Source organism: Pygocentrus nattereri, chromosome 14 (genome assembly GCF_015220715.1).
Source record: "Pygocentrus nattereri isolate fPygNat1 chromosome 14, fPygNat1.pri, whole genome shotgun sequence".
NCBI classification, from domain to species: Eukaryota; Metazoa; Chordata; class Actinopteri; order Characiformes; family Serrasalmidae; genus Pygocentrus; species Pygocentrus nattereri.
The window spans coordinates 24,125,169-24,141,243 of record NC_051224.1 but is presented as its reverse complement, the minus strand read 5'-3'; the positions used below and the strand labels follow the sequence as shown (position 1 = coordinate 24,141,243).

General features: G+C 40.8%; 1 protein-coding gene across 1 annotated transcript in view; it reads left to right on the top strand.

The window, feature by feature from the left end:
* nbr1b (NBR1 autophagy cargo receptor b) overlaps positions 1-16,075 on the top strand; it is a 33,310-nt gene that overhangs the window by 13,689 nt on the left and 3,546 nt on the right. The window contains exons 10-19 of the mRNA XM_017715456.2: positions 649-808; positions 2,384-2,653; positions 3,150-3,281; positions 4,669-4,744; positions 6,893-7,003; positions 7,703-7,861; positions 9,921-10,130; positions 13,135-13,260; positions 14,437-14,740; positions 15,373-15,443. Coding sequence (XP_017570945.1) covers positions 649-808; positions 2,384-2,653; positions 3,150-3,281; positions 4,669-4,744; positions 6,893-7,003; positions 7,703-7,861; positions 9,921-10,130; positions 13,135-13,260; positions 14,437-14,740; positions 15,373-15,443 — 1,619 coding nt within the window. The remainder of the gene's footprint in view (positions 1-648; positions 809-2,383; positions 2,654-3,149; positions 3,282-4,668; positions 4,745-6,892; positions 7,004-7,702; positions 7,862-9,920; positions 10,131-13,134; positions 13,261-14,436; positions 14,741-15,372; positions 15,444-16,075) is intronic.

Sequence of the window (16,075 nt, the reverse complement as noted above, 5' to 3'; positions counted from 1 at the left end):
CACTAATAAGACCATTCGTCTCCAAATGATCAATGTTCATCTTAAATCTCTCTTTGCTGTTTTGTTATGTTGCTATGGTGACCAGCAGTCTGTGCTGATCTTCAGGGTTAAAGGATGAATTAGCAGTTCTACATTAACTCCAATGTTTAAGACCATTTATTGTTAAACTGTGTTGAACGATCAGCAGAGCTTTATTTTACTGTAAAGGAGGATTATTTCATTTTTACCTCCAAATCTGATTCTGCTGTGGAGCCACAACAGAGCAGGAAAAGAGCCATGTGTTGCCCACCACTGTTCTAGGGCTTCTAGCTCTTAGTGTTTGTTCAACACTAGACAGGGCAGCCAGTCAGAGATCATTTACATAACATTCTTAAAGACACTAATAAAAACAGCCTTAATTCTAAGGGGTGAAGAGAGGTTGGAAAATGGTCATGTAAAAATGAATTATGACTATTTGTGGTAAATGAACAAACAGGAGCTCAGGTATAAAAAAATAAATAAAAAGGGAATAAAGCAGAAATGTAGCTTATGGATCCTTTAAAGCATCAGTATCTAGTTGATATGTGTGTTTATAATGTATGTTTGTGGAGCCTATTTAGGCTTAAGAATCGTCTGAGTTTACGTTTGTTTATTTTTTGTGCCCTTCAGGCGTCCTAAGCGTCCGTGTCCTCTGGCTGTGCCCGCTATGACGGCTCTGCTGCTGGACGAGAACCTGCCAGACGGATCACGTCTGCGGCCAGGGACCAAGTTCATAAAGTACTGGAAGATGAAGAACAGCGGCAGAATGTCCTGGAGCTCAGAGACCAAAGTATACACCCATATAAATCCTGTTTATGCTCTTCTCAACAGTTTATTTTTATCAGTTAACAAGGCCTCATTTAACTTATCAACATGCTGCTGCTTTTTAAAGGTACACAAATACAGAAATTTCTTGTTTAGTATATTCAGTTCAGTTCAGTGAAGGTGGAGCAGTTTGGAGATAAAGCCAGAGAGGCCAGGTTGAGATGGTTTGGACATGTGTTGAGGAGGAATAGTGGATATATTGGGCAAAGAATGTTGGAGATGGAGCTGCCAGGTAGAAGGAGAAGAGGTAGACCTCAGAGAAGGTTTATGGATGTAGTGAAGGTGGACATGGAGATGGTTGGTGTGAAAGTAGAGGAGGCAGTGGATAGGGCAAAATAGAGGCAGATGATCCGCTGTGGCGACCCCTAAAGGGAGCAGCCAAAAGAAGAAGATCAGTTCAGTATTTAAATTTTTTTTGGAATACCAAAACATTATTACCTTTTAAATAATATTCTGTATTTAATCATTTACTGTACATTCTTTGTAAGTTATCTGATTCAGTTTTAATCTTAAATTTAAGATAAGAAATTTTTAGTCTTAAATGTGAGGTATTCTGGATGTTAATATTATTGGATCTTCATTCTTGGTGATCCACAGCTCTCTGGGTCATTGCAGAATCTTCTACAGCTCTGTTAATCATTCTGCGCATTAATATTTCATGTGTTTCGTTTTCCTTCTTCTTTTTCTACTTTTTTAAATCTATACAGTTGTAGAGCAGTAGCATTGCTTTAATACATTTATCTGCAACATTTTTAAATTGTTTTTTTAAAACCGTGATGCCAAACTTTTTGCTGTTGTGTAACAGAACTAATGTTAGCATGTTTGCAAACTCATCATTGTTTCATTTAGCTACAATAACAGCCCAACACTGATAACATCCACTTAAACTGCTCAGATGTGAAGAATGCTTTACATTTTAATACATTTTGCTGCAATTGATCAAATTCTAAAATTAGTTTATCTAGTTTGAACTGAATTTTTGCCTATGCTCTGTAAAGCTTGTCTGACCAACAACAGATGATATAAAAGAACACATTTGTGAGTGGAGCATGGATAGGGCAGATACCTCCTTAGTACACTGATCAGACATAACATTCTGACCACCTCCTTGTTTCTGTGCTCATTGTCCATTTTATCAGCTCTACTTACTGTATAGCTGCACTTTGTAGTTCTACAGTTACAGACTGTAGTCCATCTGTTTCTCTGATACTTTATTAGCCCCCTTTTACCCTGTTCTTCAGTGGTCAGGACCCCCATAGACCCTCACAGAGCAGGTACTATTTGGGTGGTGGATCATTCTCAGCACTGCAGTAAAACTGACGTGGTGGTGGTGTGTTAGTGTGCGTGGTGCTGGTCTGAGTGGATCAGACACAGCAGTGCTGCTGGAGTTTTTAAACACCTCAGTGCACCTATATAGTAAGTGGAACTGATAAAATGGACAATGAGCATAGAAACAAGGAGGAGCTCATAATGTTATGCTTGACCTAGTGTATAGAATACATAATAATCACTGAGTTGTCCTGTCTCTGTTCCTCTGCAGCTGAAGTTTATGTGGGGGAACCTGGCGGTGGGTTCAGGTGAGCGGTGGAGGGAGGTTCCCGTGCCTACGCTGCAGCCAGGTCAGGTGGGCGTGGTCAGCGTGGCACTCTGTGCTCCGACTTTGGAGGGCACTTACACCTCCCACTGGCGTCTGGCACACAGAGGGGAGCAGTTTGGGCCACGGGTTTGGTGCAGCATCGTGGTGGACCCCCATGCTCCTACTGCCATCTCCGCTGATGGCCTGCTAGTCTCCCCCTGCGTCACTCCTCACGTACGTGCACTGGGTGGAGTATCTCACCAGCCTGATTAGACCTGGGTGATTAAATGAGAACAAAAATGAACAAAATCAGCCTTTTTAAAGTGTCAGTATTGGTAATTTGTGGTATTGTTAGTGAACTGATTATGAATTGATATGAGCTTTGAACAGGTGCTACTTAAGTACAGTAGGTGGCACTCTATGAGTTTTACTTTGTATACTATGAGGAAAAAGAAGTCTAGCTGTTCACTCACAACAGCACAAACCAGCAGGACAGTCACAGGCCAGAGCTTTTAGTTTTCCTCAGGGTTCAAATACTATTCAGACTTAAAATTGAGTGTTAGAAAATACATGCAACAATTGTTAAAAGTAAAAGACAAAAAAAATAAGATTTTGGCCGTATCATCTGGTACCAAGTATGATTTGTCTGTGTGGCATCATTTAAACATTTTAACAGGTTCCACATACTTTAAAAGGACATGCAGAGTTAAGTCACATTCTTGTTTTTCAGGAGAAATCGGCTCGTACGCTGGAGAGAGAGGAGAAATGTCGCGCTGCCTCCAGAGAACAGCTGCTCATTACAGTGGACCAAGACTGTGACCAGGAATTCTACATTCCGTCTGTAGACCTACTTACAGCACAGGTGTGCATAAGTGGTAAACGTCGCTGCCTTAATGCCATACAGATAGAAACTTACAGATAGAACATACAGATAGAATTTGTAGGCACTTCTATTTCTAAGGTCAGTTAAGCTTTTTGAGAGAATCCAAATCAAACAATGGAAAGTAGATGATCGAATCAACTGAATCAGTTACACAGTGTATTCCTGTAGCGGCTGCTTTTGGAAACGGAAGCATTTAGACAGTATTGCAGTGCTGGTGTGTCTGCATTTCTGAACAGTGCACATGCCTATAGAATTCCCCTTCCTCACCAGAGCGCTGTGAAAAAGTGTCATTTATAATGTAAATCAATTTAATGTATGTTTTTAGATCTTTGGACAAAATATCAAATTTAGCAGAAATTGAAATTTATGTAATATACTTTTTACTGCTTTTTTCTTTTTTTTGCTGTATGGTTCAGAAAACAGAGCATTTTCATGATCAGTGCTGCTGTGCTTTCATAAGATTGCTTTTGTTTTAGCAGTTTCTCTCAAAACCTAAGATACTGTATGAGGCAATAAGTACCTATGAAGTAATGGTGTATGTGCAAAAAGTAAACTGTATAATAGGGAGGCATGTTATTAGCAGGTTTTTGATTCAAACATGAGATCAGCAATTCGCAAAGTTTTGGCTGATATGTGTCTCATGTTTATGAGGTAAATAAGGTGGGACAGGGTAGAGGACTGAATTATACACAACTGATTGCGCTAAATCGCAACTTGTGGCTTTCTTTGGGTTTGATTTATGTTCTTTAATTAGGCAGCTGATTTCTCATTTAAGAATGTCAAATTCCTGTCTGGCTAAAATGGTAAAACCTTTAGCTTTTAATGGTCTTTTCCAACAAATCATCAAACAAATAGATAAAGTAACATGATGTGGGAGAGCTTTTCCCTTTGATTTCTTTAAATGTTGAAATGTTAAATGTTTTTTGTGTAACTTCGCAGACAACACTTTTAAAGAAAGTCAGTATTGTTCCACACAGCGTTGATGGCTTCAAACAGCTGACAAGCTTTGCAGAGCTAGTTTATGTTTTATGTGAGACCAGATATTCTCTATAGGGTTTAAATCTGGACTCTGACCAGCCACAGCCATCAGTGAAAAACAGTAAATCTCCCACATCTCCCATACAGTGTGAGGGGAGAAAAAAGCTAATTATAAACAGACACAAAAATCAGCTATTGGCTGATCGGGCTGCAAAGTAATGAGAATTAGAGATAATTCATGATTAGTGCGTCAGTAATGTCTGCTGCAATGCAATATCTGTTTTCTTGCTACAGACTGTGTTTTGTTAGATAACACTGCTGCTTGAATCAGTGGACTTCACTGTGGAGTTCACTGTGCAGCATCTCTGATCTGTTTTTTTATCTGCAGGACTTGCTTTCATTTGAGCTGCTGGACATCAACATTGTGCAGGAGCTGGAGAATGTACCAAACAACACCCCAGCAGGTAATGATTTAAGGCCTCCAGTTTGTTTTAAAACGACAGGATAAGCAGCAAACAATGGGTTAAATTTAAAGGAGCACATCAGTAAATCAATAACTGTCTAAGCATTGGCCCTGTCATCAGGAGATTGGGAGCTCGATCCCTGGGGATGCTACAGCTGTCCACAGTCAGGAGTCCTAGAGATCACAATTGGCTTCGCTGTCTGGGTGGGTGGGATGGCCCCCTTCTTCCCAATCACTTCACGCGATGCTAGTACGCGCAGGCGTCTGTTAGCTGACATAACAGATCTGGTGTTTGGTGCTTTCCTCTGCGTGCATATGGCAGGCCAATGACATTCTGTGAGCGCCAGTTTGAAAAGATGTGGTGGAGCTTCACAGGTCTTAGAGGAGGCCTGTGTTAGCCTTCGCCCTCCTTGCACTGGTGGTATCGTGTGATTGGGGGAGTCCTAACTAGTGGGTATAATTGGAGACGAGTAAATAGGTGATATGCACACAGAGCGCTGACGTAATTCCGGGAAAATCTCAGCCAGCTACGACAGTTCTGCTATTTGTACTGTTGCTGTGGTTTTAGTTAAGTGGTGATAATGTCTCAGGAAAAGAAGTTTGAAGTTTCAGCGAACCGACCGCGCTACAGCTGAACAGAGTTATGTGCCTTTGTGTCAAGCCTTCAGTAAGTGCTTAGTTTATATAGCTTTCCCTCTGATCCGGAAACCAGAAGAAAATGGATTGTCACTATCCAGAGCGAGAACTTTTCCGTTAGTCCCCATACCTGCGTCTGTAGCTGGAAATGTAAAAAAGATGATGTTCTTGATCCTGTGTCTGAGACAGCGACTGTAATGAGGGAGTGGGTCTGATGTTGCTTGAGTGGAACAATTTCTCCGCTCCACATTAAGGAGCGGGGGTTTGGGAGAGGAGAAAGCTAACGACGGAGGCTGACACAATCCAGGCCATTGCACACCTCAGGCTGCATGTGGAGCACCTATGCAGAGTGACAGAGCACAAGTTCTTTGACGCTGAGATTCCGTTCTGGCTTTTCGGTAATATTAGTCAGCTCTACACTGCCGCACCTCTCCTGACAAACCAGGAAAATCTTATTGGATCTAAATCTATTTTTTTGGCCACCTACATTACTGTGCGAAAGTCTTAGGCACCCAAAACACATTGTCAAAATCTATTTATTTGTGTAGCTTGTGTTTATTTGCTGAGAAAAATGTGAATATTTGAATAAACAAAATGTATAGAATATTAATTAATAATGACTTTAAATAAAATAAATAAATAGTGATTTTTTTGGATGTTAGTGTGTTTGTAAAAAGCAACTCCTGGTTTGACCAATCAGCGCTTCAGTAAATTGTGCTCATGATGTAATTGATGATAATAACAAGTCTCTGTGGCGGCTGTGAAGGTGTCAAGGAAAAATATGGACCCAAGAAATTCTTGTTACTTTTTATTATTTTTATGTTTATTTGAGTTACGAATATGACTTTATTCTAATGTATATTGTGATAAACTCACTGCTGAGGTAAATTGTTTAAAAATTTTCAAGACTTTTGCACTGTACTGTACCTGTCAGTCCTGCTCCCCTACAGTCCTGTCCATAGTTTACACAAGACAGCAAAAACACTCCAATGCTAGTCATGTATCTTTATTACGCTGTTAATCATTTCCTATATAAAATTGTTACATACATATGCAAATGACATTCGTACTACAACAACAACAATAAAAACAAGTTTAAATTGTATATGGATACCACTTTGAAATTATGAAAACTCAAAGCATGTTTACAGTTATGAAATGCAACGCCTAAGAGCAACATTTCATTGATGTAACAGCTGTAGCTGTAACTTACTGAGCTCTAATAAATGAAATGAAATAATGCAATAGTTTAACTACTATATATATATATATAGTATAATATACCTTCCATAACCATAAATATATATATGGAAGGTCTGAATCATTTGCAGTTAAAAATAAGATATGTCAATGTGGCCACTTCTAGGTTTGGTACTCTAAAGGTTAATAAAAATGTTAAGGTATATTTGTTGTAAGGGGTCAGGAGATGGGCTGCGCCGGGAATACCAGTGATCTTTAACAGATTAAGATGATAACCACTGAATCTCAACTTTCATCTCCTTTTTCTACGCAGATATTACTCCATGCATATCTCCTCTGCCCCATGATGCACTCCTTCAGGAGAAGCCAACTCTGGGGCTCATCCAGGAGGAGGCAGAAGCCCAAGGAGTCAATAGCATTCTGGGTAAGTGGAAATAAGTTTTTGTGCACTACATTTATTCTTTTTCTGTATATTATATTATTTCATATATGAATCTTCATTTGTGTAATGAAATAGTTTGTAAATGTTTGTAAACATTAAGTATCCACGTTCATCCACCAGTCCATACGGTTTATGTATGTATATATAATATGTACACATAAATGGACTATATATATGTATATATAACCTATATACCATACATGTAACCTAACCTGCAGAAACATTCCGTTTTGAATTAGCTACAAAAGTTGTGAACAAACTTAGTCAGATTTTGTTGAAGAAAAGTGAGAATAAGTGCACTTTCCTCTATGTGGAACAGGCTTAAATATTGGGTAAAAATAAAACAAAAAATATTTAATATCTCAGCCTATAGCAGTTTATCCCAACTCTTTACCCTGATGTTATATAGAGTGTTTCAGCCCAGACTGCTTTTTAAATGAAGCACAGTCAGGATAGCCAGTCAGAACATGGATCATTTGCATAGGTCATTCTTAAAGCCTTGCTAACAAAAACACCTTGTTTCATTAAAGGCAGTTGGAAAAAAAGATAAAATACAAGAAAATTGAATGATATTGGCCTTTATAGACACTAGTATATAACACTATATTATTTATAAACAATAAATTAGTTGTCATTGGCCTTAAATGTTTTATAAACTGTAACTCTTTAACTGTTCATCAGAAGTGACCCAGAGCCCGGAGTTAGGAGGAGTTCCAGCCCAGGAGAAAGGAGAGGAGAACATCATCAGCCGGCAGTTTGTGAGCGAGTCAGTGATCCGCTCTCTCACACTGGGAGAGGTGTTGGACCACAGTGTCCTTCACGGGAGATGCCCCACTAAAGGTCTGTGTACCAGTAAGGATGGGCAGCATATGGCAAAATTGATGGCTTGATTGAATTTTATCATTATATTTAGACTATCTGAGGTTTATGAACAGGTTAGAAAAATGTATTAGTAAAACTTTTTTATAGTATATGTGCAAAAATAAACTTTTTATAAAGGAACAGAAGACAAAATGAAACAATTTATCAAGACAGTCGATAAAGAAAGAAGAGTCACCTATATTACTGACTGGTTCAACACCAGCAAAGGAGTCCGACAGGGCTGCCACCCCCCCTCCCCTTCTTGTTCAACCTATTTGCAGAACATACACTACATTGCTAAAAGTATTTAGTCACCCATCCAAATCATTGAATTCAGGTGTTCCAATCACTTCCGTTGCCACAGGTGTATAAACCAAGCCCCTAGGCCTGCAGACTGCTTCTACAAATATTAGTGAAAGAATGGGTCGCACTCAGGACGCCACCTGTGCAACAAGTCCAGTCGTGAAATTTCCTCACTACTAAATATTCCACAGTTAACTGTCAGTGGTATTATAACAAAGTGGAAGCGATTGGGAACGACAGCAACTCAGCCACGAAGTGGTCGGCCACTTAAAATGACAGAGTCAGGGGATGCTGAGGTGCATAGTGCGCAGAGTTCGCCAACTTTCTGCAGAGTCAATCACTACAGACCTCCAAACTTCATGTGGCCTTCAGATCAACTCAAGAACAGCCTAGAGAGCTTCATGGAATGGGTTTCCATGGCCGAGCTGCAACCAAGCCTTACATCACTAAGTGCAATGCAGAGCATTGAATGGGCTCAACCCCTTAGTTCCAGTGAAAGGAACTCTTAATGCTTCAGCACCAAGAGATTTTGGACAGTTTCAAAACTTTTTCAGTTCAAAACTTTGTGGGAACAGTTTTGGGATTGCCCCTTCCTGTTCCAACATGACTGCACATCAGTGCACAAAGCAAGGTCCATAAAGACATGGATGAGCAAGTTTGGTGTGGAAGAGCTTGACTGGCCTGCATAGTTCTGATCTCAACCTGATAGAACACCTTTGGGATGAGTTAGAGTGGTGACTGTGAGCCAGGCCTTTTCGTCCAACATCAGTGTCTGACCTCACAAATGCGCTTCTGGAAGAATGGTCAAAAAGTTCCGTAAAAACACTCCTAACCCTTGTGGAAAGCCTTCCCAGAAGAGTTGAAGCTGTTGTAGCTGCAAAGGGTGGGCCGACATCATATTAAAGCCTATAGATTAAGAATGGGGTGTCAGTCAAGTTCATATGTGTGTGAAGGCAGACGAGCGAATACTTTTGGAAATATAGCGTATAATAAGATTATTGGGACTATCGTATATAACAGAGGGTCCAGCAGCCAAGAAATATGATACAGACAGCCGCAGCAGTTGGAGCTTCAAAAGACCTTCAAAGCAAATAATGTGTCTGTCCAATCAAAGATCAGAATTGTTCAGGCTGTGCACTTCTCTGTGGTTCTTTATTGATGTGAAAGCCAAACAATGAAGCAAAACAGGACAAATATTGATGCTGTTGAACTTTGAGGTTGGTGATAACATTTGAGAGAACCTTGGCTGGACAAGAAAACAAACAAATAATCCTCGACCAAATCCTCTCATTTAAAGCCCAGATAACCAAACTGAAGCTTTTATTTTAGACAGTGTCCAGCAACAAGACGGACAGAGACAATCAGAGGAATCACGAACAGGTGATTAAGAAGGAGAAGAAGACCCAAATGGAAAACCGGACATCCTGGAGAAATGCTTTCTGTTTGGTTGCCACGAGTCGAAACTGACTTGAAGGAGCTTAAGAATAATGCTGCCGTCCAATTAGCAACTTCTATAGTTACTGCATACTGATTGTTTTTGTTTACAGGCTCTCTACAGTTGGTCTGATTCTTTTTTTTTTATGATCTTTGTAATTATTCAGTATTCTCTGAGCGCTGACTATATACATCATATACTCAGAAAAGCATATTGTGATGAGATTTACCACAGTAATGATACAAGTAATCCACAGTTCCCATTGCCACGCTGTTGATCATATGTCTGTTTCATTTTCAGTGTTGCGTCCAGCGCCGCAGGGCTCAGTGTCTCTTTGTGAGAGGAAAGCAGAGAAAGTTTCAGAAAACAGCCCAGATGATAGTCCTGTCTCAGATCCACTTAAAGAGGAGACAGGAGTGATCCCAGCCCCAGCTCAGCTCCACACAGACATGGAGGCAATTCCTGATCCTGCTCCTCTCCTGGCGGTTCCTGCTGAGCAGATCACTGCAGGTAAGAGGACAGTGACCTTTACACTCTTTTTAAAAGCTTAAAATCACGTATTTCATTTATATAAAGCAGTTTTGTTGCAGTATATAGCTACTGTCTGAACAAAACCTTGTACCTCCATTTTTGTCATTTTTCAGCTTCTGTCATAATTCGACTAATTGTCTGGTTCCATGAACTTGCATTGGAAATTAAAGGAGGTTTTTTCCTTCTCCTGTAAAGTCACCATTTTGGAGATGTGAGGTTTTGTTCCGACAATCAAAATATATTGATTCCAATATGCAAGGATACACGAACACGTGCAGGGCAGGGGGTACCCCAAGACCTTGTATTTCTCACGTGGTAATCAAATCTTGAGGCATTTCTTGTAAGCAGGCCTCCACTCTCAGAAAAAAAGGCACTGTCATTTGGTTTGTATGCCTCTTGTCACTGGTGTGGTAGGGAAATTAATTGTACTGTAATTCATTAAAAGAATTTGTATATTTTAGATTTTTAAGTTAATTTGACTCTAAACACAATGCTTTGCCCCCCAGGCTTTTTATTTGAAGGTATTGTTGAATACTTAAGTTTGTCCTTTAGGATGCTGTTGTACCTTGTAAGGTATATTTAAATATATGGGGGCAGTCGTGGGTCCATGACTGAAGTGCCCTTGAGCACGGCACCTAACACCCCAATTGCTCCCTGGGCGCCGTGGATAGGGCTGCCCACTGCTCCGGGCAAGTGTGCTCACTGCTCCGTAGTGTGTGTGTGTTCTAGTGTGCATGTATGTGGGTGTTTCACATCACGGATGGGTTAAATGCAGAGGTCTAATTTCAGTGTGCAAACACAGTGACAAATGGTTGTACATTCATTCATTCTAAATTATTTGGACCCAGATTAACTAAAACTTTCCTGTTCAGTACCTGACAGTGTGTGTGCTCAGTGACTGTTAACTGAGCTTCCACAGTAATTAATTTATTTATTTATTACACGCTAAACCTTGCTTGACACTAGTATTCCCACATATTTAAACTTTTAAACGTGTTGGGTGATGTGATATCCTACATTAAACATTTACCACTGCTGCTTTCCACATATAAAGATAGATATTTACAGTAAATTATCCGTTGTTTAATTAATTCTTTTTGTTGCCCAAAACATCTAAAATACTTTCTGGTATCGAGTTTTACAGTGAGGAAAATAAGTATTTGAACACCCTGCGACTTTGCAAGTTCTCCCACTTAGAAATCATGGAGGGGTCAGAAATTTTCATCTTGGGTGCATGTCCACTGTGAGAGACATAATTAAAAAAAAAAAATCCGGAAATCACAATGTATGATTTTTTAATAATTTATTTGTGTGTTACTGCTGCAAATAAGTATTTGAACACCTGTCAATCAGCAAAAATTCTGGCCCTCAAAGACCTGTTAGTCTGCCTCTAAAAAGTCCACCTCCACTCCACTTATTATTCTAAATTAGAAGCAACTGTTTGAGGACGTTAGCTGCATAAAGACACCTGTCCACCCCACACAATCAGTAAGACTCCAACTACTAACATGGCTAAGACCAGAGAGATGTCCAAAGACACCAGAGACAAAATTGTATACCTCCACAAGGCTGGAAAGAGCTACGGGGCAATTGCCAAGCAGCTTAGTGAAAAAAGATCAACTGTTGGAGCAATTATTAGAAAATAATATTAGAAGAAGCTAAACATGACTGTCAGTCTCCCTCAGACTGGGGCTCCTTGCAAGATCTCACCTCGTGGCGTATCAATGATCCTAAGAAAGGTGAGGAATCAGCCCAGAACTACATGGGAGGAGCTGGACAATGACCTGAAGAGAGCTGGCACCACTGTTTCCAAGGTTACTATGGGTAATAAGACGTCATAGTTTAAAGTAATGCATGGCACGGAAGGTTTCCCTGCTTAAATCAGCACACATCCAGGCCCGTCTTAAGTTTGCCCATGACCATTTGGATGATCCAGAGGATTCATGCGAGAAAGTTCTGTGGTCAGATGAGACCAAAATAGAACTTTTTGGTCTTAATTCCACTCGCCGTGTTTGGAGGATGAAAAATGATGAGTACCAGCCCAAAAACACCATCCCTACATCATGCTTTGGGGGTGTTTTTCTGCACATGGGACAGGACGACTGCACTGTATTAAGGAGAGGATGACCGGGGCCATGTATTGCGAGATTTTGGGGAACAACCTCCTTCCCTCAGTTAGAGCATTGAAGATGGGTCGTGGCTGGGTCTTCCAACATGATAATGACCCTAAGCATACAGCCAGGATAAACAAGGAGTGGCTCCGTAAGAAGCATATCAAGGTTCTGGAGTGGCCTAGCCAGTCTCCAGACCTAAACCCTATAGAAAATCTTTGGAGGGAGCTCAAACTTTGTGTTTCTCAGCGACCGCCCAGAAACCTGGCTGATCTGGAGAAGATCTGTGTAGAGGAATGGGCCAAAATCCCTGCTGCAGTGTGTGCAAACCTGGTGAAAAACTACAGGAAACATTTGACCTCTGTAATTGCAAACAAAGGCTACTGTACCAAATATTAACATTGATTCTCACAGCTGTTCAAATACTTATTTGCAGCAGTAACACACACAAATAAATTATTAAAAAATCATACATTGTGATTTCTGTTTTTTTTTTTTTTAGATTATGTCTCTCACAGTGGACATGCACCTAAGATGATAGCCCCCTCCATGATTTCTAGTTGTCAGAAGAAAACTTGATATTTCCAAAATAAATTTACAGGAGAAGGAAGAAGCCTACTTTTATTTTTAGTGTAAGTCAGTGTTTTTCCAAGTAATTTTTGGGCTGTTTCTTTTGGTCCATTCATCTGAAATTATGACACCAGGCACTTTCAAATTATGTCAAAAAACTGAAAAATGACAAGAATGGAGATACGAGGTTTTCTTCCGACAGCAGCAATATAATACAAGTTGTTGATTTAAAATAAATAATTTAAATAATTATTAATATGATTTTAATTTTGTAACAATCACATTGTGTCTCCATGCTTTAGATGAAGGTAACGAGTCTGACATTGAACAGATCTTGGTGGATCCAGTCAGCGGTGAGCGGTTCGAGGAGGAGGAGTTGGACAGCAAGAAGAGGAAAGAGGAAGAAGAGGAGAAAACAAAAGATGAAGGTAGATCTGCATGATCTGGGGAAAGTCGTGGGCTGGAGGTTAGGGATCTGGTCCTGTGACCGGAAGGTTGCCGGTTCGATCCCCAGTGCTGACAGTCCATGACTGAGGTGTCCTTGAACAAGACACCTAACCCCCAATTGCTCCACGGGCGCCATGAATAGGGCTGCCCACCGCTCTGGGCAAGTGTGCTCACTGCCCCCTAGTGTGTGTGTATTCACTTGTGTGTATGTGGTGTTTCACTTCACAGATGGGTTAAATGCGGAGGTGGAATTTGCCTGGTTGTAGGATTAAATAAGTATCACTTAACTTAATGTGCTGGAACTGCTTAGCCACATACTTTAGAGCAAATGGTGCCACTTTTATGTGAGCACTGATCAGACATAACATTATGACCACCTTCCTGTTTCTATGCTCATTGTCCATTTTATCAGCTCCACTTATTGTATAGGTGCATTCTGTAGTTCTACAATTACAGACTGTAGTCCATCTGTTTCTCTGATATTGTTGTGCTGGTATGAGTGGATCACTCACTGTCCACTCTATTAGACACTCCTACCTTGTCAGTCCACATTGTAAATGTAAAGTCAGAGACGATAGCTCATCTGCTGCTGTACAGTTTGTGTTGGTCATCCTCCAGTCCTTCATTAGTGGTCACAGGATGCTGCCCACAGGATGCTGTTGGCTGGATATTTTTGGTTGGTGGACTATTCTCAGTCCAGCAGCGACGCTGAGGTCTTAAAAATTCCAGCAGCACTGCTGTGTCTGATCCACTCAGACCAGCACAACACACACTAACACACCACCACACCACCACTACATCAGTGTTACTGCAGTGCTGAGAATGATCCACCACCCAAATAGTACCTGCTCTGTGAGGGTCCATGCGGGGTCCTGACCACTGAAGAACAGGGTAAAGGGGGTAACAGTATCAGAGAAACAGATGGACTACAGTCTGTAACTGTAGAGCTACAAAGTGCACCTATACAGTAAGAGGAGCTGATAAAATGGACAATGAGTGTAGAAACAAGGTGGTCATAATGTTATGCCTGAAGGGGACAAATACGTATATATATATTTTTTCTATCTGTAAAATTATTAATCCGGTTTTCCACACTGTTTAATCCACATCCTACACCAATGGCACGATTACAAATAACAAAACAATTCATTTTGCAGCCTCAGAAGGAGGGAAAGAGACTCGTAGCAGAACATCCTCAGCTTCATCTGAAGATTACATCATCATCCTGCCGGACTGCTTCGACACCAGCCGGCCGCTTGGAGAATCTATGTACAGCTCGGCTCTGTCGCAGCCTGGTGATGACTTAGCTGGAGCTGATCAGCTGGACACAGAGATCCACTCACCCAGCAGTGCATGTGTTAGCGCCGATGCTAATGACATGCTGTGTGCCTCGCAGACTCTAGACTCTGTTCCCCTCACTCCAGTCATTGTAGCTGCACCCAGACCCTCTGGAAAGTCCAGGTAAGTAAAAAAAAAACACAATCTAGATGCCATACACTTCCTGTTGTGTGATACAGTCTGTCAGAGTGACACTGTAGATCACTTGAACATTATAGAGTGAAACAGTAGAAGCCATAAATCGCCCCCTACACTTCCTGTAGTGTATTACAGTCTGTCAGAGTGACTGAGTGGATCATATGAACATTATAGAGCTTTTTAAATGAAACAGTAGAAGCCGTATCGCCCTCTACACTTCCTGTAGTGTATTACAGTCTGTCAGAGTGACTGTGTAGATCATATGAACATTATAGAGCTTTTTAAATGAAACAGTAGAAGCCATATCGCCCCCTACACTTCCTGTAGTGTATTACAGTCTGTCAGAGTGACTGTGGATCATGTGAACATTATAAAGCACTTTACAGCTCATTTTGAATAAACAGTATAAGGCCCCATGCACACTTCATTGAGAGACTGCTGGAATTCTTTTGAACTGGAACCGCTTTTGGAGTAATTTGAATCCTGCAACTCAAGCAAACTCTGTCTGATTATGTCATCATATTATTAATTTCCTCAGTATATTGCTATTTACCTGGATCATGATAGTTTGGGGTAACATACTTGTACTGTGTTTTGTGTGGATGCCTTACTTGCAGCTCAGAAACGGAGGAACAGCCAGAAGAGCCAGAGCAACCTGGGAGCAAAGAGAAAGAGGAGCAGGAGCAGGGTACACACATACACTCACTGGCCACTTTATTAGAAACACCTATCTTGTGCTTACAGTAAATGGCAACTTTATTAGAGACAGCTACCTTGTGTTTCCACACACTGTCCACTTTCATAGAAACACCTACTTTGTGCTTCAACTTACTGACCGCTTTATTGAAAACACCTACCTTGTGCCTTCACTAACTGTCCATTTTATTAGTAACACCTACCTTGGACTTCCACTCACTGGCCATTTTATTAAAAACACACCTCCACTACACAGTTGTCTTGATATTGTTTGGCTTGTGGTCCATTCTTAGCACTGCAGTGACACAGCTGTGTTCCTGGAAACTGACCATTGATGAAGATCTAGAGGACGACTAACGCAAAAAGATGGGCTACAGTCTGTAAGGCTACGTTCACATTACGAGACTAAAGTGGCACAAATCAGATTTTTTGCCGTAATGTGAAGTTTTTAGGGCTGTGTGATGCACAAATCTGATCTTTTCAAGTCCGACCTGACCCACTTCCGTATGTGGTCCTGGATCGGATACGTATCCGATTCGGGGCCATGTATCTTTAATGTGATGCTCAGATCGGAATTCATGTGCTTCTTTTCCACTGTGCATGCTCCATCATTCAGTGTTACCA